This window comes from Peromyscus leucopus, chromosome X (assembly GCF_004664715.2).
Source record: "Peromyscus leucopus breed LL Stock chromosome X, UCI_PerLeu_2.1, whole genome shotgun sequence".
Classification (NCBI taxonomy): Eukaryota; Metazoa; Chordata; class Mammalia; order Rodentia; family Cricetidae; genus Peromyscus; species Peromyscus leucopus.
The window spans coordinates 22,690,214-22,715,209 of NC_051083.1; the positions used below are offsets into that span (position 1 = coordinate 22,690,214).

A 24,996-nucleotide genomic window follows, 5' to 3' on the forward strand; every position below is an offset into this window, starting at 1 on the left:
GCTGCAGAATTCACAGGCTCTCTCTCCTTCTAACTCTAAGATTTAGTGATGGTGAAAATCACACCAATTATCAAAACCCAGATTTGTCCTATTAATCTAGCATTCATCTCCCATAAATATGTTCACCTGCAACCCAACTTTTCAGCAACCCCGAATCCACAATTCACCTACCTTGGAGCAGAGCATCCCTCCTCAGCCTGCAGTGTACACTGAAGTGCTTCTTTGTGCCCAGCAGAGTCCTCTGCCTGCCTGTTTGGCTCAACAGGCACTTCCTGTGAAGAGCAACACCATGAGACATGGAGTCATCAAGCTGCCTGCATGCCTGAGACGGCTGTTATTATGAAACCCTTCATTTGTGGGTTTGCTTTGTGTGCCTGTCCCACAATGCCTGTGGCAAGGCCTGTTGTCTCAGACTCGAGACCTGGTCACAGGACATGGCGGTTCATCTCCATTAGGCACTTTATTGAGAACAACTGACCTAGGACCCCTGCATCCACTTCAGTGCTAAGCAAGAAAAAGAACTCCTATGTGAGGGCTGTTACCATGTGACACATTGGCTAAAAGAAACACAATAAAAGACAGCTGGCCACAAATCATTACTGTGAAACCTCACACTCTAGGACTTGTGGGGGCTGGGATTCTTACTCCTGACTGAGAAGGCATAGAGTTCTTAGAGATCACACTGAACCGTGTGTGAATAAGTCAGAGTGTAGCAGCAGCAGAAACAAGCTCTCCCCAGGTCTGCATGGAGTTTCAGTACCAAATGCCAAAAAGCAAACAAGCAACTATCCTTCCATGTACAACATGGTGGGTATCTTCTAAGAAAACTACTAGTAGTTTTTTTTTTTTTAATATAAGAAAATGAGGCTGTTAATATTGCAACATTTACCCCTACAGAGCAGATACACAGAAAAAGCACATAGAGGGACAGGGAAAGAAGAGAAAGCCAGGGAAAGTGACTGAGAGTGGACACTAAAGTACTGATAGATAAGAAAATATAGTTTGTTTGTTTGTTTGTTTGTTTGTTTTTTACTGGAGCTGAGGACCGAACCCAGGGCCTTGCGCTTGCTAGGCAAGCGCTCTACCACTGAACTAAATCTCCAACCCTGAAAATATAGTTTTTTTAGAGAACTCAACATTAACTCAAATATCAAAACTGTTACCTGAAAATAGTGCAGGAGGGCCTGGGTATGGTGGTACACACCTGCAATTCTATCATTTGGGAGGTGGAAGCTATAGGATTGCAAGTTTGAGGCTAGCTTGGTCTATAGAGTGAGTTCCAGTCAGCCTGAATTATATAGTGAAACCCTGTTTCAAAAACCAAAAACAGAAAATAAAACAACAAAAAATAGCTGGAAAACAGCTGAGGGCATAGTTCAAGTAAGATGATAGCCTAATAACAATAAGGCCCTAGGTTCTAATCCCAGCACTACGGAGGATGGGGGTGCATTAGTTTAATGCATCACTAAACACATTTTACCAGAGTAATTCTATCATCTTAACTACTCAGGAAGCAGAGGCAAGAGGATCACAAATTCCAAGTTTGTCTGAACTACAGTGATCCTGCTTCAAAAAAGAAAAAAAAGGTAAAAAGAGTGAGTATAGCTCCATGGTAGACTGCTTGTCTAGAATATGCAAAGTTCAACCCTGGGTACTGGCTGTGAGGGAAGGTGGGAGGTGAGAGAGAGAATATATATAGAAAAAATAAATAGCAAAGGACATCAATTTTTAAATTTGATTATTTTTAACACCACCCCACATCAATATTTAAAAACTGGGTGGGTGGGGTATGCTGGAGAAACGGTTCAGCAGAGTCCTTGCTGCTCTTGGAGAGGACTGGGGTTCAGTTCCCAGCACCCACATTGGGCAGTTTACAATCTCCTGTAATTCCAGCTCCAGGGGATTCATCTGGCCTCCATGGGCACTAGCATACATATACATGAAAATAAAATCTTTAAAGAAATGGCTATTTTATGTTGTCTTTAAACAAAGCACCCATTTTCACTTCATTAGATAAAGTGAATGCTTCCTATAGTTTCCCAGCAAGCACCCAGAGTTCTTTGCTTAGCATGAGAAGAGAGACAAGCTACTTAATTAAAAGATAGTGAAGTGAAAGTTAGGAAGAGAGAGCTGGGGATGAAAGAGCTGCTTGCACAAATGTGGCACTTAAATGATAGTGCTAGAAGCAATTTCCTTCCCTTATCTTTCAAACTAGAAATAACACTCTTGCACCTTAGTGAGCCATCATATATGCTGGGTGTGTCCTAAGTGTCTGTCTTAAGGCAGTGCTCAGTGCAAGCGAGGTCATGGCTTATGGTACACTGCTTACCTGTGAGTAGTGATCTGTGGACGGTGATGACCGGGACCGTTCATGAATGTACTGTGGCTTCTGCTGCTGATCTAGACCAGCATCCAGAATATCATCTGCTGAATGGTACCGCCCAGAACTCCTGGCTTCCAAAGGTTTTCTCTGTTCCTTCCAAGATGCCTGATATTCTGCGAAGGTTCCAAGCCTTCTGGGTGGATTCAATTTCTCAGAGGCCTTTTCTACTTTTCTGTCATCACTGAGGATCTCTCCATAGGAGGTAGCCTGTGACCTCTTCTGGAACCAGGACTCTGTACTCTCACACTCATGGCCCCCTGTCTGTGGCCTCTCAGCCTTCTCTCTTGAGAGCCCACAGACAGCTTGCCTGTGGCTTGGCCTCTGGAGAAGAGATTTGCTTGTTTCCTCGAAAAACTTCCATCTGTCAGCAAATGTACCCACAGTATCTTCAGGTGTCCTGACATTAGGATGAGGACTGTGGTCCCCTGAGAGACCCACTTCATTCATTTTCTCTGGCTCAGAATAGGATTTCAGTTTCTGTTCTGCTGTGAACCGTTTCCGGCCTCCAATTCGAAGAATGTGAGACACACCACCTCCAGAAGAAGGTGGCTTGGCCAGACCTGCCTCACAGAGGCGGGGGACAGAGTCTGACTCCCCAGGGAAAGAAGAGAAAGAAGATGTAGCAGTATGGTCACAAGTCCTGTGTTCTGATTGTCCTGAATACTGATCTGCTGGGGTGGGATCTAAATCACGGCGTTGGAAGGAGGTGGCCTTCAGGACTCGTGTCTGGGCCTCCTTCAGGTGCTCTTTATAGGTGCTGGGGAAGGAACCTTCTGGGACAGCCCCCACATCAGCTCTCCAGTCTCCAGCACAGTCCTCAGCCTCACTGTCTCCAGCCAGTGTCACAGTGCTCTTGCTCTTCTGCAGCTTTGCTCTGCGCATCTGGATCTCATTCCTCAGTGTTGTGGCAAAACGGTCACTCCTTCGTGTGGGTTTACCCATCTGGGTATCAAGCAGTGGTGGCTTCTCATTTCCACAATCCTTACTGTTCTCGGGTCTCCATGTGCCATCTTGGGTCAGAGAGTGCAGCATGGGTGTCCTTTGACGAGAAATTCTCCCACTCTCTGCATCCACCAACTTGAAGTCATTATCAGGACACTGCATTCCAGCTTTCACAGTGTGGCTGGCTTTAGGAGGCTCTTGGATTTCTGAGCAGCAGCCTTCAATCCCTGCATCCAGCTGTTGATACCCCTCTCTTTCATGAGAGGCCAGGGTCTCCTCATGCTGTTGTAGGTGGCACCTCTGGCCCATTGGGCGCAAGAGAGGATATTCAAGGTCCACAGGAGTTGTGTCTGAATGCCAATAGTTACCTCGGGGTATCACAACCTGGGTATTCCCCTGCACAGGCTGCCTGTGGGGCACAGAAAAATAGTGGCTCCGCCCTCTGTCATCCAGCTTCTGGTTGGTAGAACCAGACCACCTCACTTGAGCAGGGCTGTCATCCTGAGATGGTGCAGGAGGCTCCTGCATACCTCCACCAGGAGTCATATGAGGCAGCTCCCTTGGTGATGAGGGGACCCTTGGGCTCTCATCACTGCATTGCCGTGGGTGGTGGCTTCCATGGTAAGACTTCAAGAAGCGCATATCTGTGCTGGACAGGGAGAAGTGGTGCCTGCCTGGAGCCCCTGAGGGTCCACCTGCTCTATCATCAGAGGATAGCCAATGGCAATCCAGGTGCCCTTCTTGCTGGTAAACCAAACTTCCTATTTCTTTGCCACTGCTTGGGTGTGCCAGCCTCCACTGTCGATCAGTAGTTTCCAGTCTGCGGTCTCCCCGGGGTTGCACTTGGGGCAGTGTGGTAAAGTGCTGCATACTGGCCAAGTCTGAAAATGGAGGGCCCCGTGCCTTTTCATGGCCCCTGGCTGCCACGGCAAAGCTATCACTGCGCAAAGGCGGTGCAAGAGGGGGAGGAGAAGAAGGGGCTTTTTTCTTGTCAGGGATATACCAAACCGGTCCAAAATTGGATCTTCCAGAAGTGGTTGTTTTGGGCTCAACATTATCCTCTGGTCTTGGGCTTTTACTGCTGTTACTAAGAATCCTGGGTGTGAAACATGGCCTGTCCTGTAGTCCTTGAGGATCACCTGCAGACTGGCTTTGCCGGCTGTTGCCTGGCCTGGAGGCCTCCCAGAGGCCAACTTTGTAGAGAATGTTCTCAGTGGAAGAGGCATCGGCCTTGGGCAAGGTATGGTCAGGGGTGCTGGAACAGGTAGAAAAGGAGCCATAAGCTGAATCTCGCTTGCTATGGCCACCCAGGTGGTCAATGCTGCTGTTGGACTTGGCAGATGACAGGTGTCCAGAGGGGTAGAGCTGGGAGCTATGGTCCAGGCTGTCTATGCTGCCCACAGAGCTGAAGTGGTCAGAAGTGCGCTGTAGGCTTGTGTGCTCCCATGAGCCAGACAAATCATGGGAGGAAGAACTTCAAAAAGAAAAAGCACAACAAAAGGTTTGCAAACAGCAAGATCTGAGGAAAACAGCATTATAAGTGTAGTTGGTCCTCCACTGAGGGGGACAGGATACTTAACAGTAACTGATTGGGAATTGGGAGGGGAGGTATTTCTGAGGGCACACTGAAAAGACTGTTAACCTTCTGACTGCCTTTTAAAGATCCTTTTCAAAGTTACCACATTTTCTCAACCTAATGCCCACGTTGATGCAAGCAGTGCCTGAATTAACATCTATGGTCCTTCATTGGTTAAAAGCAGGGACTGGAAAATGACAGCTCATGAACTAAGAATGGTTCTTAGCTTTTTAAAAATTTTTAAATTTATATTTTTATTATTGTGTGTGCATGTATACATGATGTGTGTATGCATGCAGGCCTGTGTCATGCCATGTGTGCCATGTCAGAGAACAACTTTTGTGAAATTGGTTCTTTCTTTCTGCCTTTCTGTGAGTTCCAGGGACTGATCTCAAGTCATCTTTCACTGCAAGACTTTTACCCACTGAGTCATCTCACAAAATAATTTAAACAGGCTCATAACATCCAGTGAGATTGAAACAACAATTAAAAGTCTTCCAACTTAGCTGGGCATGGTAGGACACACCTTTAATCCCAGCACTTGGGATTAAAGTACTCAGCAGAGGTAGGAGTACCTCTGTGAGTTCAAAGCCAGCCTGGTTTACTGAGCTAGTTCCAGGAAAGCCAGGACTATGTAGTGAGACCCTGTCTTAAAACACCCCCCCCCCCGGAAATCTTCCAATTTATAAAAGCCCAGGGCCAGATGGATTCAGTGTAGAATTCTATCAAACTTTCAAAGAAGTAACATCAATATTCCTCAAATATTCCATAAAATATTAAAGCAAGGACATTTTCAAATTCTTTTTATGAAGTCAATATCACCCTGATACTAAAACTGGACAGACCCAACAAAAAAGAAAACTATTTCTGAAAGAACATGAATACAAAAGTTCTAAATAAAATACTTGCAAACCAAATTAAAAAATAGGGCAAAAAGATTATCCACCATTACCAGGCTGCCTTTATCCCAAAGATGCAGGGATAGTTCAACATGCATAAATTAATAAACACAATCTATAATGGACTAAACCTCTGAAACTTTAAGCCATTCCCCACACCAAAAGAGGGTGGTGGCTGACCACAAAGGGGTGCTATGGAAACCCACACTGCTAAATTCAGAACTACCAATTCTTTGATGTCCCACTTGACAGTCCCAAAGGGACTCTTTAAGAAATACCCACAAGAGAAAACAAGTTTGTTCATCCTTTGTCTAGCCATTCAATTTTGTTTTCTATTGTGTTCAGTAAAATTTTCAGTTCTAACCCTAATTGAGCATAGGTAGCCTTGACTATTCTGAAATCAAGATACTCATGGAAATTTCTGAGTATTCACAGAATGCTACAGTTATACAGATCACACATGGTGTTTCATCTCAGGGAAAGACTACCTACCTAGCCTGGTGCTGGCTCTTCCAGGAAGGGGAACCACTGGTGCTCAGAAACAGTGAGGCTGCTGGCTCAGAGTGGGTATCGAAGAACTTGGTGGCATGCCAGGAGTGAGGCCTCCAACTCGGATCACTTTTCCTGGAAAAGAATGCAGACACTGAAGGACTTCACATACTAGATACCTTCCTGTCTGAGACATCATCAGGAACCCAACAAAGGAAACTAGTGGCCTCTGCTGGCACCCAATACACAGCATGGCTTACAGCTACTTTCCATCGTATATAGGCATGCACATTTTTTCAGATGGTTGTTAATGACCAAATTGTCATGATGTAGATTGGATATCATAGGCTCTAAGGCAGCCCTTAATCCTTTTAATTTATTCTTCCATAAATGGATAAGATTATTGTTTTGTCAATTAGAAATTTTTTAAGCATTTGAGACAATATCTAATGTACCCCAGGCTAGCCTTGATATCTGATCTTCCTGCCTCCATCTCCTGAGTCTTCAAGTGTACTCCTCATGCACAGTTTTATGCAGTGCTGGGGATGGAACCCAGAGTTTTATACATACTAGGCAAGTACTCTACCAACTGAGCTATATACCTAGCTCTTATTTTGTTTTGTTGTTATTGCTCTTTGTGGTTTTTTTTTTAAGACAGGGTATGTATGAGGCCTTGGGACTGATCTCCAGTACCCCCAAAACAACAACAAAACACCTTCAGGGGAATGCCACAAACATGAAGACCCATCTTTTCAACTCCAAAAGTCACTGCATGAAGGCACCTTTACTTCTCAGTGCTCCAGTTTAAGAGAAAAATAACCTCACAGTGGATAGTTTTTTGAGCTAGTAAACAATGAAAAAAGAACCCACTGAACACCTTTAGGTAAATAATAGACTAGACATTATCTCCCACAGAAAAAAAATATTACAGAATGCTATATTATAAAGAATATTTTTGACCTGGCCTGGCCCCAGGCAGCCTGGAAAATAACACCCAAGTGTGTGCCGAGGGGCCATGACCATGGCCTGGGTTGCCACTGAGGGCTATTCAGATGTCCCTGATCTAGGCTGCCACCTGAGGCCATAGGGATGTCTGCGACTGGGCTGCCACCAAGAGTTATGTCTGGGTCCATGGTCCTATTTCAGCCAGGGTCTGTGTTGATATTTGTGGCCAGTGTTACCACCAAAGGCCAAGTGTATGTCTGTGATCTGGGTTGCAGCCTGAAGCCATGTTGATGTCTGAGCACTGTGCTTATCTGGCCCTGCCCCTCACTGGCTGAAGCACTCAGAAAAGCTGGACCTGCCCCGTGTCAGCTTGGGTGCCAGAGAAATGCCTCCCCCACCCCAGAGCAGGCAGGAGAGCTGACCCTGAAGATTAGAGAGCTGGTGAGCGGGTTCTGCCCCTCGCTGGCTACAGCACTTGGAAGACAGGGCTCCACATCTCATCTGGGCAGCACAGTAGAGCTGGCCCTGGTAGCATAGGCATGGGTGAGATGGCCCTAAGGGCATGAGCACAGGAGAGATAGCCCTGCCCCTTGCTGACACTTGGTGAACTGGTTACACCCCTCCCAGGGGTTGTGCTGGAGAGCTAGCCCTGGTGGCATAGCTCTGGTGGTATGGGTGAGAGAGAGCTAGCACCTACAGCATGAGCACAGAAGAGCCGGTCCCACCCCTTGCCAGTTGCCACAGATAGGAGAGCTCGCCCCACCCCTCACTTTAGTAAAGCAGAAGAGCTGCCCTGGTGACATGGGTACAGGAGAGAGGGCAGTCTGAACAACTCAGCTACCACCTAGACCCAGATCCAGGACATTGAGTTGGTCCACCCCAACATCTGCTCCAACTAAGACCTGCTAGAGCCCCTAAAGGGGCTGGTCCTGCAGAACTAAAGCTGCAGGATCTCCATGACACAGGGCAACAACAGGATATCTAAGAGTTGCCCTGTGAGGATCTAGTATTGATAGTGTAGCAGAAGCCAGAGGCCTTGAACCAGTCCAATGACTCATTGCAATGAACACTTGCAAGTAAATCTGTATGGGCAAAAGGGTGTACTGTGTAACACATTGCAGCTTCCACAGTGAGATTTTTTTTGTTGGTTAATTTGTATGTTTTCTCTTTGGGGAGAATGTTACAAGGGCAGAGGGCAGATACAGAGGGATGGGGAAATGAATGGAATTGGGGTGCATGATGTGAAATTCACAAAGAATCAATAAAAAGTTAAAAGAAAGAATATTTCCCAAGATAGAACTGAAAAACATTGTAAGACAAATCTTTTAATGACTTGTATAGTTTCAATGAATATGCAAGGGGCAAAAAAAATTATGTTGACTTTATAATCATTTTCCAGGAACTAGAAAAAGAATAAAATGGACAAATTCATTACACCTCAGAAGTAAGGAATTATAAAAGCAGGAATGTACCTTATAGAGTTCCTCAAAAGCTTTATAAGGAAGGATCTAACCACATGCATTTCATTGTCTGCTGGTTTTTCATGCTATATTATCTATAAATTCTTTTGTATTTCTGTTTTGGTTAATTGGTGAGAGAAATAAACCAGACTGGCTGAATGTGAGAGCAAAGGGGAGGGAAAATATGGCTAAGCAAGAAAATGCTGGGGTTGGGGATTTAGCTCAGTGGTAGAGTGCTTGCCTAGCAAGAGCAAGGCCCTGGGTTTGGTCCTCAGTCCCCCCCCCCGTCCCCCCCCAAAAAATGCCTCACCTATGATGATACTATTTGTATCTCCACACTAGAATGCCTTAAAATACTGAGTACTAGCTGAGGCTATGGAAGAGCAATGTCCAGGAAAACTATTAGTAAGCAAATTCTAAAATAGTAGCAATAAATTTGGTTTTTACAAAATGTGTAATAGATTTAAAATGTCTGTAACATCTTGGCTACCCTCCCATTAGTTGGATTTGTGTCCCTTCCCCTTCAGTGTGAGCTCACTTAAGGTGACCAGCTCAAGTAACAGAATGGAGCTAAGCATAATTCTGTAATCCTAGCACTGTAATCCTAATATTCAGGAAGTGGAAGCAGGAGGACTTCTGTAAGTTGGAGCCTAGCTTGAGCTACATAGTAAAGTTCCCAGCAGGCCTGAGTTCAACTGTGTAAACCTCCCCTTTCCTTCCTTCCTTTTAATAAATGTTATTTCTTCCCATTTGCATATAGTTATAGGAAACCTGTAACTTCTTCCTGGCTGACTTAGAATGCTTTCCCTGAAGAAAGCCATGTAAGAGTCATTAGTTAGCATGTCAGAATCAGAGCCTGATGCTATGGAAGAGGGTTCTCCACAGAACCTAGGCGTATGTTTATGTGAAAGGTAGCTAGGAGAAGTTCTCCAAGGCTAGAGGGAATAGACTAAGAAATGTAAGACAAAATGCATCTCTTGACTCATATCCTTGAGAAGTATGTATGAATAATGGACTATGTTCTGTGAGGCCATGGTGAAATGAAAAACATTCCAGAAGGTCCTTAAAAGGACAATAAACAGGGCTAGCAAAATGGCTCCACTGGAAAAAGGCACTTGCTACACAAGCCTCAGAACCTGAGTTTGACCCCTAAAACTCACATAAAAATGGAGTTGTCCTCTGGCTTCCACAACCACAGAGTGGCACATACATATCATGCACACAAACATGCACATCGATATTTAAAAGACAACACACAGACAGATGTGACAATTACAATATATAGTCAGCAGTTGACTGAGACTCTTTGAAGAAAACAAATAATGACAAACAGTAAAAAGGGGTAAATGAAGATTGCAAAAACTGGGGATTTCAAGAAGACTTAAGTTTTTCATGCTTATTGGGGCTATTTTTAAAAAAGATAAATGAAGATATACAGAAAAGAGTATACTCCTATATGCAATCACCAAAGGCTCCAACACCTACCAGGGGCAGTGAAATTTTCCTAAAATGCATGTGATCATTTTCATACCCTCTGAATTTCCTGGTACACCCTGAACACATTTGGGGATCAAGTGCATTGGGCTAGTTAGCATTTCAGATGCTGGGAAACAGCTGAGGTTGTATTAATAAAAATCAGATGCATCTAGAGCCTAGCTGACCAGTCATTCACAATTCTGAGGAGATTTTGTGTTCTCTGATGCCACCTAATGGCCCACCCACACTCACCATCTCTTTGATTAGTTTTACCCATTCTCAGGTGGTAAGAACAGATTTGAAATCCACTCATAAATAAGGCTCTGTTTCCTCCAATGCAGGACACACAGCCAGATAGGCTTTAATCCAGTGGTCCCTAGTAATAAAGGTACAGGGAACAGGACACAGACATACCTCAGTGTATGCTACAGCAAAAGAGATAAACAGAAGAGATAAAAGTGGAGTCCCTGATAGCACTGAGTTTGTACCCAGCTGCTAGGTCATGCAAACAGCAAGAAAGATTTCATTATTGATACTCAACTAATTTTTTCATGAAATCATCTGTCATAAGTGTACAACAAAGAGGATTTACTTCATTAAAAAAATAATTTCATAGCACAACTTGGATATGGTTTTTAGTTTTTGTGTGTGTGTGTATACATGCACATATATATTTGCATTTGAGTGCATGCACGCATGCTACAGTGCATATGTATAGTTCAAAGACAACCTTGGATATCAGAGCTTGACTTCTACCTTGTTTAAGAAAGGGTCTTGTTTGCCTCTCTGCACACTGTGCTAGCTGGCCCATGAGTTTCTGAGGATTCTGTCTCAACCTCCCATTTTGCCAGAGGAGCACTTGTATTATAGTAATGTGCTGTTACATCTGGCTTTACGTAAATTACGGAGATCCAAACTCAGGTCCTCATGCTTGTATGGCAAGTACATTATACACTGAACCATCTCCCAGCCTGATATTTGGATACATTTTATTTTGAAAGAACAGTGTTCAGTTTTTCAATTCAAAAATTGGCATGGAGTGATAAAAAATTCTGTTCCTTCTCCTTTTGTTTTGTTATTTTGAGACAGTCTCTTATTGTGTATCCTGGGCTAATTTGGAACTTGTTATGCAGCCTACAGTAGCCTCAAAATTGTTACTGAACACCACAAATCCAGCTTCTGTTTCATTCTGTTAATTATTAGCATAACTATTTCAATAACATTTTTGTTCTTCAAAAGGACATACAGAATCCCTTCCCTTTCCTCAAAAACATAGTAATCACATATGAGTTTGGTATTTTTTAAATCATTTAGAATATAGTGAACTGTATCTCTTCCCCAAATACAGCCTATGTCTGGTCTTCCTGCCCCAGTTAGTTCTGCAAGTGGTAAGTACACACAGGAGGCCTGGCTGTTCAGACTTCTGGAAGCCTGCAGAAACAGCTCAGCACATCTCTCTACCTGGAAATTGTGACTAGGCAGGCTAGGAGGCTGTTTCCACATACTGAGAGTGAAGGAAGAGTTCTTGGTGTTTTAGACATAAGAGGCAGAAGTTATAAAGGCCTTACTTCATAAAAAGGGCGGTGTAGAAATGTGCTAGAAATACTTGGGCCTCAGTGACTTTAAAAGTACCAGTGGGAGAGCCCAGTCTGTGGAGAGATATACAAAGCCACCCTACCCCCTGAAAGGCCCACAGAAGACAGGATGATTTCAAAAGGTCCAGGGTAAGAGAAAGTGGAATTTAGCTGGCTCCTGGCAATTGCCAACACTTCAAGTTCTTCAAACAAATTAAGACGTACCTTCATGTAGAGTGGACCTTGGATCTCACCTTGTACATTTTTTTCTTGTTTTCCCTAGGATTCACAGCTCTGTGTTTCATCTCAGGTACACTTGGTATACCTGACTGAGGTTTGTATATTTTCATCAAGCACCTGGCTCAGCCACTGAAAGACAGCTCCATGGCTTTGTCTTCAGGACAGAAACCCTCCTCCCTCTTGGAGTTATCACTCACTAGTTACAGCATCTGTGACCCATGTCTTATCAGCCCATTTAAGCTGAGAGCATTCCAGATGGCAGGACCTACTGGAATGATGTTAATTACTTGGCTGGTGTGTTACTTGAAAGTTAAGTGAACATATAAAGTATATGTTCGAGCACTCTTAATGATAACACTGTGTATCTACTGTAAGAAAAAAGTAGCTAGGTCTGAGAGTGCATGAAATGTAACCCAGGAACTCAGGAAGACCTAGAATTTGTAGCCAGCTTGGGTTACATGTAAAGTTCCAAGAGCCAACCTGAGCTACACAGCATGACCCTGTCTTCAAAAAGTCAAAAAAGAAAAACAGCACAACAAAACAATAAGGAAAAGAAAGAAATGTTGACTGCTTAATGGTACAGTGAGAAATTCATAGAATAGTACATTCTTTCCTAGGCAGTGCTGCAGAGAGTGCCATGCTGTGGCTGGGAGCATCCTGCCTGATAAGATCTGGTGCGATGGGACAGAAGTGAAAGAGTTCCTGCCTTTATACATTAGAAGAATTCAGGAAAGACACAAATGTCCTAATGCATTCAGCAGATGAAACTGATACAAGCTATCAAAGGCCAATCTTCAGCAATAACAGCAGCAGTCAAAGGATAAAAGCTTCAGTGTCTCTTCTCTCAGACAGTATAGTTCCCTTATCTCTGCCCTGGCCAGAGCAAGGAATCTGCTTCTAGTGTCCTCCATCATATCCCTGTCACACTCTCCACTGCTGAAAGAGAATATTACAAAATGAACTCACACCATGCTCAGTACTGGAGTACACCCAAATAATTGGTGTCTTTTCTTACCTTTTGTCACATACCCTTCTATACATGTTGGAAAGCAAAAAAAAAAAAAAAAAAAAAAAAAAAAAAAAAAAAAAAAAAAAAGAAAAAAGAAAAGAAAAGAAAAGAAAGGCTAGCTTTCTATCCTCTCTACTCCATATCCAAGCCACTTGTGATCTTGTGATCAATAACACAGGATTTACAGCTGCCTAGCACATCAGGCAACATTTATAAGGACTCCAATACAACTTCCTGGCTTCACTTCAACAGAACAGATAATGCTGGCCAAGAAACGAAAGACATTTAAATGAACAGGCTTTAATGTCACTATTATAAATAGCCCTAAGGACTAACAGCAGAGTTGATGAGTCTTATATATAAAACAAAGACACAAAATTGGGTATGGTGACTCACACCTGTAATCCTAGCTCTCAGGTAGTGGAGGCAGAAGGATTCCCACAAGTTTGAGGCCAGTCTGTTCTAACAGCAAGACCCTTTCTTTAAAAAAAAAAAAAAAGGTAGCCACAGAATTAGTACGTCAGAGCTACAGCTGAGGATGGGTACATAGTGGGCCCTCCAAGGTTATAGGTAAGAAGTCTTATGGAAACTGAGGTTCTCCTACCTAGGAGTTTAATAAAGGCATTTTACCTAGCTCATATCTTTGACAGAGTCAGCGGAGATAAAAGGAGGCAGATGTTTGAAAAGCCCTGCTATAAAGGGCCAGATCAAAACACACTGGAAATACCCTGGGGATCTCAGTGACTACAAAAGTGCCAGTTGGAGACCCTATGGTCTGGGGGCGGGGATGTACAAAGGCCTCAAAGGGACAAATCCCACAGAAGGCACAGCTGAACAGGATGTTTCTGGAAGGCCTAAGGTAGAGGGAGAGTGGAACTGAAATGGCCTTTGGCAACTGTACATACTCCCCTATTTCTTTATAAGAAATAAAAAGCATCTTCATATAAGCATACTGTGGGATCCTGGCTCTCTTGCCTGTTTCAAAAAAAAAATCCCCTTAGAGCTTGTGATTATGCTCACCATGCCCTGATAAAATGTTAGAATAAATTTGATAAAATTCGAGAATTTAGAAGGTTCTTCTCCTAGAAAAAGGACCAAGAAGTAGAGATTAGATATATATAAGATATCTAACATGTAGGAAAGGCAACTCAAGGGACTGATGTTAGCATCACCATGTGGTAAAGAAATGTTGAACCTTGACCATGAAAGAACTCCATTATAAAATAAAACAAATGACTTCCTTGAAGTTTACCACCAAGTCTGTTGAATACAAAGAATGGGTCTACTATTTGTAATTGCTACACCTGAGAGGCTAAGGCAGGAGGACTTCAAGTTAAAGGGAAGGCTGAACAATAAAGCAAGACCCTTTCTGGAGGGGAAAGGGGGGAGTCAGCCAACTGCTGCAGTATGAATGTGAAGAGTTAAATGCTACGCTGAGTAAATAATATTTCTCAATAAGGTCTGGGAGCACAAATGTGTGATCTCCACACTTTTAAGTAGAGGCAGGAGGACTAGGAGATCAAGGTCAGCCTCGGGTTGTACATACTGAGTTAAGAGCCAACCTGGGATACCTAAGACCCTGTCTCAAAAAAAAAAATTCAATAACATTTTTTTCCCAAAGGAATCTGTTAATTTTACACCCTTCAGAATGCTTTCTTGGAGAACTATTAAACAACACCTTACGTGCATGGTTGCTCTACATCCATAAATACTCAGTAGCTATGGAGAAACTGTCATTTGTTTTATTATACATCAACTCAATGAGGATGGATGATCCTTTTCTTTGGAAAAGCACCAAGCCACAGAATATCCTCTGTATCCTTAAATGAATCCCAAGACCCGACTGAGGGTGTGGCTCAGGAGTAGAGTGCTTGCATGGCATTCAGAAGGCCTCAAATTCCATTAACAGCACTGAAAATAATAACAACAATAAACGAACAACAGTGTTATGTTTAGAAACTGAAACTAGAGAAGATGCTCAAGAAAAACCTGCATGCTTATTTTTTTGTTATTTGTTTTTTTGATTTTTGTGTTTCTGTTATTTCATTACAGCTACAGAGAAGCAACCTACTCTAACAGATAATGCAATATAGCCATTTTCCAGAGTGGAGGCCAGATACCTGTCATCCCTTTATCCCAGTCATGGTAGCAGCTATTCTACCCAAAGAACACTAGCTGTCTCAAAGCCAAAAGGACCCGAGTTATTTATTTTGGTTTAGTTAGTTTTTTGAGACAGTGTCTCCTTATATACCCTTCCTGCCTCAGCCTTCTGAGTACTGGGATTACAGGCATGTGCTACCACACCCAGCATAACCTCAGTTATTTAGTCAGACATTTCATAATCACATTAATAAAAGCACTAGCAATACAACTTCATTAAATTAAAAAGGCTTTGGATTTAACTATTATAAGCAGGCTATAAAATTCCTTTCCTTGGCACCTATTCTAAATGGTATAGCAGTAGGGAGGGGAGCAAGTATCTGAGACGGTAAGAGGAAGACACACAATGAGGTTCTCATATCCATGAGCATTTTCCTTGCATAAAGGAAGCAGGCAATGTAAAAACAAAGGCAACAAAATGCACAGTGCAATTCTTTTTAGAAAACATCCATTCTACATGGTAAGGTGTGTTTGCTTCCTTCCCCAAAGACAATCAAGGGGTATTAGTAGTAGCAAACTTTATGGGACATGTGTAAGAAGAAGTAACATTTATTCTGTCTCTGTGACCTACTGGGCAGCCATTTTCTCATGGCTCTGCCAATATCACCTCTTTCTACCCCTTAGTAAGAAACCAAAAGTTCATTTTCCTAGACCAAGCAGTCAGCCCACAGCAACAAGACATCCTCCAAGCATAGCCATGACTAAAACCAAGGGCAGGACAGAGACCTCTGAGAGTCATGTGCTCCTACAAGTAATAATAAGGGTGAGCAACCTGTTGGACATAACTAAAACATAGGCCTCTTGCCAAGAGAAGTCCATTGAGAGGTTGGCAGGACTCCTGGTATCTGCTGGGCAACAGGTCCTGGCACTCCCATGTTATCAAGAGAGGATACTTTGAAACACTCCATAATCTCATCAGCACATTTCTCTTTTCAATTCAACTGCACATAGAGAAATCTTCTCATGTAAAGTCCTTCATGTTAGACCTTAACACTGGTACCTCTTTTAAAAATTATATATATAATGTATATATTATATATATACACACATATCTATCTATCTATCTATCTATCTATCTATCTATCTATCTATCATCTATCTAAAATATAGGTGAGGGTATGACTCTATGGTATAGCACTTGGCTAGCACCAAAAACATTAACTGCATTGTTAATGCTACAGTTTACATCTTAATTCCTCAGATCTAAAAATGAACATAATCTGTAGCATGTAAGGCTAGTTATACAATTTATAGCTCCTCTGAGATGAGTGCCATGGCACACATCTGTAATCCCAGACTTGAAAAGTTGAAGTAGAAAAATCTCATGTTGGAGGCTAGCCTGGGTCTATGGAAACCTTGTCTTAAAAAAAATCCCAGTTCTTTTAGAAACTTGAAAGAAGCAAAATCAAGTTTCTCTTAATGTGTTTCTTTATATATATATATATACAGTAAATATGTGTCTCTTAATATATTTAAAAAAACAGTGAGTCTGGGATGTAACTCAATATTAAAATGCTTGTCTAGCATCAGCAAGGCCTTGAGTTCAGTCCCCAATACCAGAAAAAGTCAAAGTACAACGACAGTTGTATGCAATAAAATGTCATAAGATCTATTATTTTGTATAACTAAAAACAGTAAAACTAATGAAAACTAAAAGCCATCAATGTTTTCAAAGTAATTTTTTTAACTCACTAGAAATCATTACTCTATACTTCTGCCAAACTGAATTTTATAAACATCATTTGATGTCTTAGTTACAGTATGGACATAGCCTTCATAAAGATTAAGTCCCCCCCCTTTTTTTTTTTACAATGAATAAAGAATGAAAAACAAAAGTCTTAACTTTGACCTAGAAAATGAAATGTCTCACAGAGATTCATCTGATTAAGCTACATACAAGTCCAAACTCAAGATAAAACACTTATGAACTATTTGGTTTTACTTTTCCCCCCTGACTTTAATAAAGAAAATACTGAAAGAAGCACAAAGAAATCAGGGCATAAACTTCGACATCTCTGCTTCAACAAGGAAATAAGCATAGTAGCATGCCCCCAAATGCTCACCAATAGAAATAATGCCCTCAGCAATGAGCAAACAAGAGCAAACTACCCTATAGCATGGATTTCACTTGACACGCCCAGAAACCCTCCTTGGACCACCCCTTCAACACACACACCAAGAATCCCCATTCTGGGAGGATTCTGCAAGGAAATGCTCTCTAGAATGTAGGAAAGACAACAGGAAAGAAAAGGGAGGAAGAGGAAAGAAAAGGGAGGAAGAGGAGAAAAGACACAACCAGCTGCTGTCTCGAAACTGTCACTCCTGACATACCACTGTAAATACTCACAGGAATATCTATGCTAATAATCATCACTGAGGCCATCCGGCCACCCACTCAAGGCCAGTTCCATGAGGCCAGTGCAGAGGTGAGCACTACAGGGTACCAGTATGAAGCTGAAGGCAATGAAACTCTACAACATCTGAGAAGGGATGCATGTTGCATAAAACTTGTTCCCAGCAAGCAATACCTCTGTCCAGCATCTGAAGCCTGCTTTCTGCAAAACGTGCAACCATCTAATAACAGGCTGCCTAACCATTGCAGACTCCAGCAAAAGAAAAGCCTCCTCTTTGGTGTTAATCTGCTCCTGAATGTAAGCTTAGCAGATATAATTAGATTCACAAGACAGTTTGTGGCTACGAGCAGAGACAAGTAACATGAATTAACCCTATTCTGGCTTGTCCCCCAACAAAATGACTTGCAATCCAGGACAGTGTCACCAGAAACAACCAGAGTGAGATTAAGAATAAGGTGTAAGTGTAAGTGTACTAATACTATACTATATCGTAAATTTGGGAAAAGATTGAAAATGTATTTACAGTATAATATTTAAAAGTTCCCTATTTATTATTTAATGTTTAAATATTTAATTTATTTAATATTTAATGTTCCCTAGGGTTCACGGGTATATTTTGATTTGTTTTTGTATTACTGGAAATTGAACCCATGACTTCACAGATGCTAGAGAAGCACTAATTACTGAGCTATATCCCCAGTCCTTCTTTGTGTTTATTATTTTGAAACAGTGTGTCAATTAACTACCAAGGCTGCCATTAAACTTACTCTGTTGCCCAGACTGAACTCTCTAGATCCTTGGGCCTCTGCATTCCTCAGCTTTTTCAAAGCAATACAGCCACCCAATGAAACTGCCAGTAGCCTTCTGTGAAAATCCTAGAGCCCAGATCCATGCCAGTCCTACCCATGAGATCTCCAGTTGTAAAATTTTACATGGAGAACAGAGCAGGTGACAACAATATGGAGACAATTAATGCATATTGATTGAATACATTGTCTTTTCATTGCAAAGGGACACAATGAAATACCAAACACCTTGGAAACCAAAGAACAGGTAGGCATGCTGGACCCAATCTGTCACAACCCCACCAATCTGGCTCCTATAGAGTCCCCCAGCCTACTGCTCATGAGCTCGAATGCCACCTGGACATTATGAAGAAGAACATGTGCTCTTGCTGGAGATAATAGTTAAAGTTCTTTTTTTCTTCAGTTACCCATGAGAAAAGTAGCCATTCTCTTTTGTCTATGGAAGAATCTTCACTGGGGATCAGATATCACCATGTCCCTTCAGGCATCACTGTCCGGACACTGCTTCTGAATGAGGACAAGATTACTGGGGCCTTGTGAAACAAGATTCCACTCCTTTGTGAAACTAGCCTATTGAAATCTCATCTGAGTTGGTTGGTCCCACACACTAAGATAAAAGGAGCACAGGAAATAAAAGGATGGTGCAGCTGTCATTAAGGGGAGGGGAGTCTATGCAGGGACTACTATTCAAATGTTAACAGTCACCACCACCACCTCTCACCTGAGGTAGGGAGGTACAGTAAGGCAAAGGATGGATCAACATAGTCTATTATTTGGTCATAATGTTTAGCAGGGTAACATATATTTATGTGTTTGCAGCTTAGGCTATGAGTCACTTTCAAAGTGACTTTTTGTGAGCTAGACTCTGCCTTGGGTGCTTAGAATCAAACTCGGGCCTTAGGTGCTGAGTACATGTTTTACTATGGAGCTGCACCCAAGAACTTGAAGTTTTTGTGAGAAGGCATGCTCCATGTTGGAGCTCAATATAAAATACTAGTAAATGCTAACTAATCCACAATGACTGAAAGCAGATTAAGTGGTTGCCTGGAGCATGAAGAAAAATGTCAGTGGGGAGATTCAAACTTAGAGAAGAATATATGCTAGTTTTCAGAACAATTGGTGCATTTGTAATAAAGACCTGTTACTCTGGAGTATTAAAAGGCTTTACTATGTATATCTTTAAGATCAAGAGTAATTTTTCACGATGCACTGAGAAACAGACATGAGTCCTAATATTAACTAATTTACCAGCTTGAGAAACTTCTTTTACATCCGTAAACAGCTCCATGTTAAACTTGAACAATATCTACCTCTATTACCTACAATTCATATAAAATTATTTCCAAAAAATTTAAAACACTATATTATTAAAAGTATGTTTTGAGTCCCTGGGAACCCCCACCCAACTCTGCCTCGGTTGCCAGCCAGCAGGGAAAACTCTTGTGGGAAACCCCTCCCAACAAAAACCCTCAACCGGACCCCACAATTTACATGTCCTACCCCAATACCCATTTGGCTGAGACCCCAGTAACTTCCTGAGGCTCAGATACCAAACCACCAGCTGTCCTTGGACCAAGAGGTGAGTGACTCCTCTCACACCCAGAGTCCTGCCCCTAGGATCCAAGCCCTGGGACACAGCCAGTCCCTGGGAAACCCCACCCAACTCTGCCCCAGTTGCCGGCCAGCAGGGAAAACTCTTGCAGGAAGCCCTGCCCCCACTCCCACCCCAGACCCTGCAATCTACATGCCCTGCCCCAATACCCATCCACCTGAGACACCAGTAACTTTCTGATGCATGGAAACCAAACTGTCAGCTCTCATTGGACCAAGAGTAACTTCCTGAGACAGGGAATCTGCCAGCCCTCATTAGACCAAGAGAGGCTTTCTGAGACACAGCATCTGTCAGCTCTGACTGGACCAAGAGCCCTGATAAGACCAAGAGAGGCTCCGTGAGTCACAGAATCAACTAGCTTGGGTTGAGCTAAGAGCAGCTCCCTGAGATACAGAATCTCCCAGCTCCAATTAGACCAAGAGCTAAGATTAGACCCAGAGGGGCCCTTTGAGACACAGACACAACAAGCACAGAGTGGATCAACAGCAGCTCGCTCAGACACAGGCACTTCTTATACCTATTAGAGGAAGAGATGGGCAGATATCAATGCAAAAATACATACAACAACATAAGGAGCAATGTGGCATTACCAGAACCTAGCCCTCCTACAACATCAAGACCTGAACATCACAATGTAGAAGAAGCAGAAGAAAGTGACCATAAAAAATTGCTTCATGAAGATGCTAGAGGCCTTTCAAGAAAAAATGAAAAATTCCCTTAAAGAAATGGAGGAAAAGGGGCTGGAGAGATGGCTCAACCGTTAAAGGCTAGGCTCACAACCAAAAATATAAGAAATGGAGGAAACGGCAAACAAAAAATTCAAAGAAATCAATAAAGAGATAGAGGAAAAGACAAAAAAAATTTGGAAGTAATCAATAAATCCCTTAAAGAAAGCCAAGAAAACCATGAAAAAGAAATTAAACATGTGAGGGAAACAGTTCAAGACCAGAAAAGGGAAATAGAAACAATGAAGAAGACACAAACAGAGGGAATGCTGTAAATAGAAAATCTGAGTAAACAAACAGGAAACACAGATGCAAGCATAACCAACAGAATACAAGAGATGGAAGAGAGAATCTCTGCTGTAGAGGATACAATAGAGGAAATAGAATCGTCAGTCAAAGAGAATACCAAAGCCAAAAAAGTCATAACACAAAATGTTCAGGAAATCTGAGACACCATGAAAAGGCCAAACCTAAGAATAATAGGGATAGAAGAAGGAGAAGAATACCAACTCAAAGGCACAGAAAATATATTCAACAAGATCATTGAGGAAAATGTTCCCAACTTAAAGAAGGAAATGCCTATGAAGATACAAGAAGCCTATAGAACATCAAACAGACTAGACCCCCCAAAAAGTCCCCTCACCACATAATAATTAAACACCTAAAGGTACAGAATAAAGAAAGAATATTAAGAGCAGATAAGGAAAAAGGCCAAGTGACTTATAAAGGCAAACCCATTAGAATAACATGCTGCTTCTCAATGGAGACGTTGAAAGCCAGAAAGAAGGACCTGGACAGATGTAATACAGACACTAAGAGACCATGGTTGCCAGCCTAGACTAGCAAAACTTTCAATCATCATAGACGGAGTGAACAAGACATTCCAAGAAAAAAAAAACAGATTTAAACACTATCTATCCACAAATCCAGCCTTACTGAAAGTACTAGAAGGAAAATTCCAACCTAAGGAAGTCAGATACACCCCCCCCCCCAAAAAAAAAACAAAAAAAAACCAGGCAATAGATAACTCCACTGCAGTAAATCCCAAAAAGAGAAATACACATACATACACACACACACACACACACACACACACACACACACACACACTACCGCCAAAAGATAACAGGAATTAACAATCACTGGTCAATAATATCCCTTAATATTAATGGACTTAATTCACCTATAAAAAGACACAGACTAACAGAAGGGATATGAAAGCAGGACCCATCTTTCTGCTGCATACAATAAACACACCTCAAATTCAAAGACAGACACTACCTCAGAATAAAAGGCTGGGAAAAGACTTTCCAATCAAATGGTCTTAAGAAGCAAGCTGGTGTAGCTATCCTAATATCCAACAAAATAGACTGCAAATTAAAATCAATCAAAAGAGAACAAGAATGACATTACATACTCATAATTGGGAAGATCCACCAAGATGAAGTTTCAATTCTGAACATTTATGCCCCAAACACAAGGGTATGCACATATGTAAAAGAAACATTACTAAAGCTAAATCACACATAAAACCCCACACATTAATAGTGGGAAACTTCAACACCCCATTCTCACCACTGGACAGATTTGTCAAATCAAAACTTATCAGAGAAATAAGGGGCTTAACTGATGTTATGACTCAAATGGACTTAATCAATATCTACAGAACATTCCACCCTAACAAAAAAGAATATACATTCTTCTTAGCACCCCATGGAACCTTCTCCAAAATTAACCACATACTCAGCCACAAAGCAAATCTCAACAGATAAAAAAAATTGGAATAACCTCCTGTGTTCTATCAGACCACCATGGTTTACAGTTAGATTTCAACAACAACAAAAATTACAGAAAGCCTACACTCTCATGGAAACTGAATAATGCTCAACTGAATCACAAATGGGTCAAGGAAGAAATAAAGAAATTAAAGACTTCCTAGAGATCAACGAAAATGAAGACACCACATACCCAAACTTATGGGACACTGTGAAAGCAGTGCTAAGAGGGAAATTCATAGCACTAAATGCCCATATAAAGAAGTTGGAGAAATCTCACACTAGTGACTTAACAGCACACCTGAAAGCTCTAGAACAAGAAGCAAAGTCACTCAGGAGGAATAGATGCCAGGAAATAATCAAATTGAGAGCTGAAATAAATAAAATAGAAACAAAGAGAACAATACAAAGAATCAATGAAACAAAGAGTTGGTTCTTTGAGAAAATCAACAAGATAGACAAGCCCTTACCCAGACTAACCAAAAGGCAGAGAGAAAGAGCATCCAAATGAGCAAAATCAGAAATGAAAAGGGAGACGTGGCCGCCGCTACTCCCTAATGCCAGCACCACCTCTCGCTTGCAGAGCTCCAGCCGAAGAAGAAGGGGGGTAAGTAAGGAGGTGCCCATACCATGGCTCCTACAAAGCAGACTGCCCGCAAATCCACCGGCGGTAAAGCACCCAGGAAACAACTGGCTACTAAAGCCGCTCACAAGAGAATGCCCTCTCCTGGAGGGGTGAAGAAACCTCATCGTTACAGGCCTGGTACTGTGGCACTCCGTGAAATCAGATGTTATCAGAAGTCCACTGAACTTTTGATTCGCAAGCTCCCCTTCCAGCGTCTGGTGCGAGAAATTGCTCAGGACTTCAAAACAGATCTGCGCTTCCAGAGTGCAGCTATTGGTGCTTTGCAGGAGGCAAGTGAGGCCTATCTGGTTGGCCTTTTTGAAGATACCAACCTGTGTGCTATCCATGCCAAACGTGTAACAATTATGCCAAAAGATATCCAGCTAGCACGCCGCATACGTGGAGAACGTGCTTCATAGTCCACTATGAGGGGCAACATTTCATTCTCAAAAAATTTTTTCCTCTTCTTCCTGTTATCAGTAGTTCTGAATGTTAGATATTTTTTTTCCATGGGGTCAAAAGGTACCTAAGTATATGATTGCGAGTGGAAAAATAGGGGACAGAAATCAGGTATTGGCAGTTTTTTCATTTTCATTTATGTGTGAATTTTTAATATAAATGCAATATGTAAAGCATTAATGCAAGAAAAATGTTTCAGTGAACACATTTCAACAGTTCAACTTTATAGCAATTATAAATAAACCTGTTAAATTTTTCTGGACAATGCCAGCATTTGGAATTTTTGAAAATAAGTAAATTTCTTATTGATGGCAACTAAATGGTATTTGTAGCATTTTTATCATACAGTAGATTCCATCCATTCACTATACTTTTCTAACTGAGTTATCCTACATGCAAGTACATGTTTTTAATGTTGTCTGTCTTCTGTGCTGTTCCTGTAAGTCTGCTATTAAAATACATTAAACTATAAAAAAAAAAGAAAGAAAAGGGAGACGTAACAACTGACAATGAGGAAATCCAGAGACTCATCAGGTCATACTTCAAAAACCTCTACTCCACAAAACTGGAAAATCTAAAAGAAATGGACAATTTTCTGGATAGGTACCATATACCTAAGTTAAATCAAGACCAGATAAACTAGTTAAATAGACCAATAACCCCCAAGGAAATAGAAACAGTCATTAAAAGTCCCCCAACTAAAAAAAGCCCAGGACCAGATGGTTTCAACACAGAATTCCACCAGATCTTCAAAGAAGAGTTAATATCAATATTCTTTAAATTGTTTCACACAATAGAAACAGAGGGAACATTACCAAACTTCTTCTATGAGGCTACAGTTACCCTGGTACCCAAGCCAAACAAAGATGCAACAAAGAAAGAGAACTACAGCCGGGTGGTGGTGGCGGCGGCGGCGGCGGCGGCGGCGGCGGCGGCGCACGCCTTTAATCCCAGCACTCGGGAGGCAGAGGCAGGCGGATCTCTGTGAGTTTGAGGCCAGCCTGGTCTCCAAAGCGAGTTCTGGGAAAGGTGCAAAGCTACACAGAGAAACCCTGTCTCGAAAAACCAAAAAAAAAAAAAAAAAAGAGAGAACTACAGACCAATCTCCCTCATGAACACTGATGTAAAAATACTCAATAAAATATTGGCAAAGAGACTCCAAGAACACATCGAAACAATTATCCACCATAATCAAGTAGGCTTCATCCCAGAGATGCAAGGTTGGTTCAACATACAAAAGTCTGTCAATGTAATACACCATATAAACAAACTGAAAGAAAAAAAAACACGTGATCATTTTATTAGATGCTAAAAAAGCCTTTGACAAAATCCAACACTCCTTCATGATAAAGGTTCTAGAGAGATCAGCAATACAGGAAACAATACCTAAACATAATAAAGGCAATTTACAGCAAGCCAACAGCCAACATTAAAGTAAATGGAGAGAAACTCAAAGCGATTCCACTAAAATCAGGAACAAGACAAGG

General features: G+C 41.8%; 2 protein-coding genes across 2 annotated transcripts in view; one reads left to right on the forward strand and one right to left on the reverse strand.

Moving 5' to 3' along the window:
* The window catches only part of Shroom2 (shroom family member 2), a 176,845-nt gene that overhangs the window by 64,301 nt on the left and 87,548 nt on the right, over nt 1-24,996 (reverse strand). Inside the window, exons 3-5 of the mRNA XM_028857699.2 lie at nt 6,293-6,424; nt 2,330-4,799; nt 172-272 (exon numbers count right to left, since the gene is read on the reverse strand). Of these exons, the coding sequence (XP_028713532.1) occupies nt 172-272; nt 2,330-4,799; nt 6,293-6,424 (2,703 nt within the window). The remainder of the gene's footprint in view (nt 1-171; nt 273-2,329; nt 4,800-6,292; nt 6,425-24,996) is intronic.
* LOC114683403 (histone H3.3A-like) lies at nt 23,005-23,484 on the forward strand. Its single transcript, XM_028857704.2, has one exon. The coding sequence runs from the start codon at nt 23,056-23,058 to the stop codon at nt 23,467-23,469; it is 414 nt and encodes a 137-aa protein (XP_028713537.1). The 5' UTR covers nt 23,005-23,055; the 3' UTR covers nt 23,470-23,484.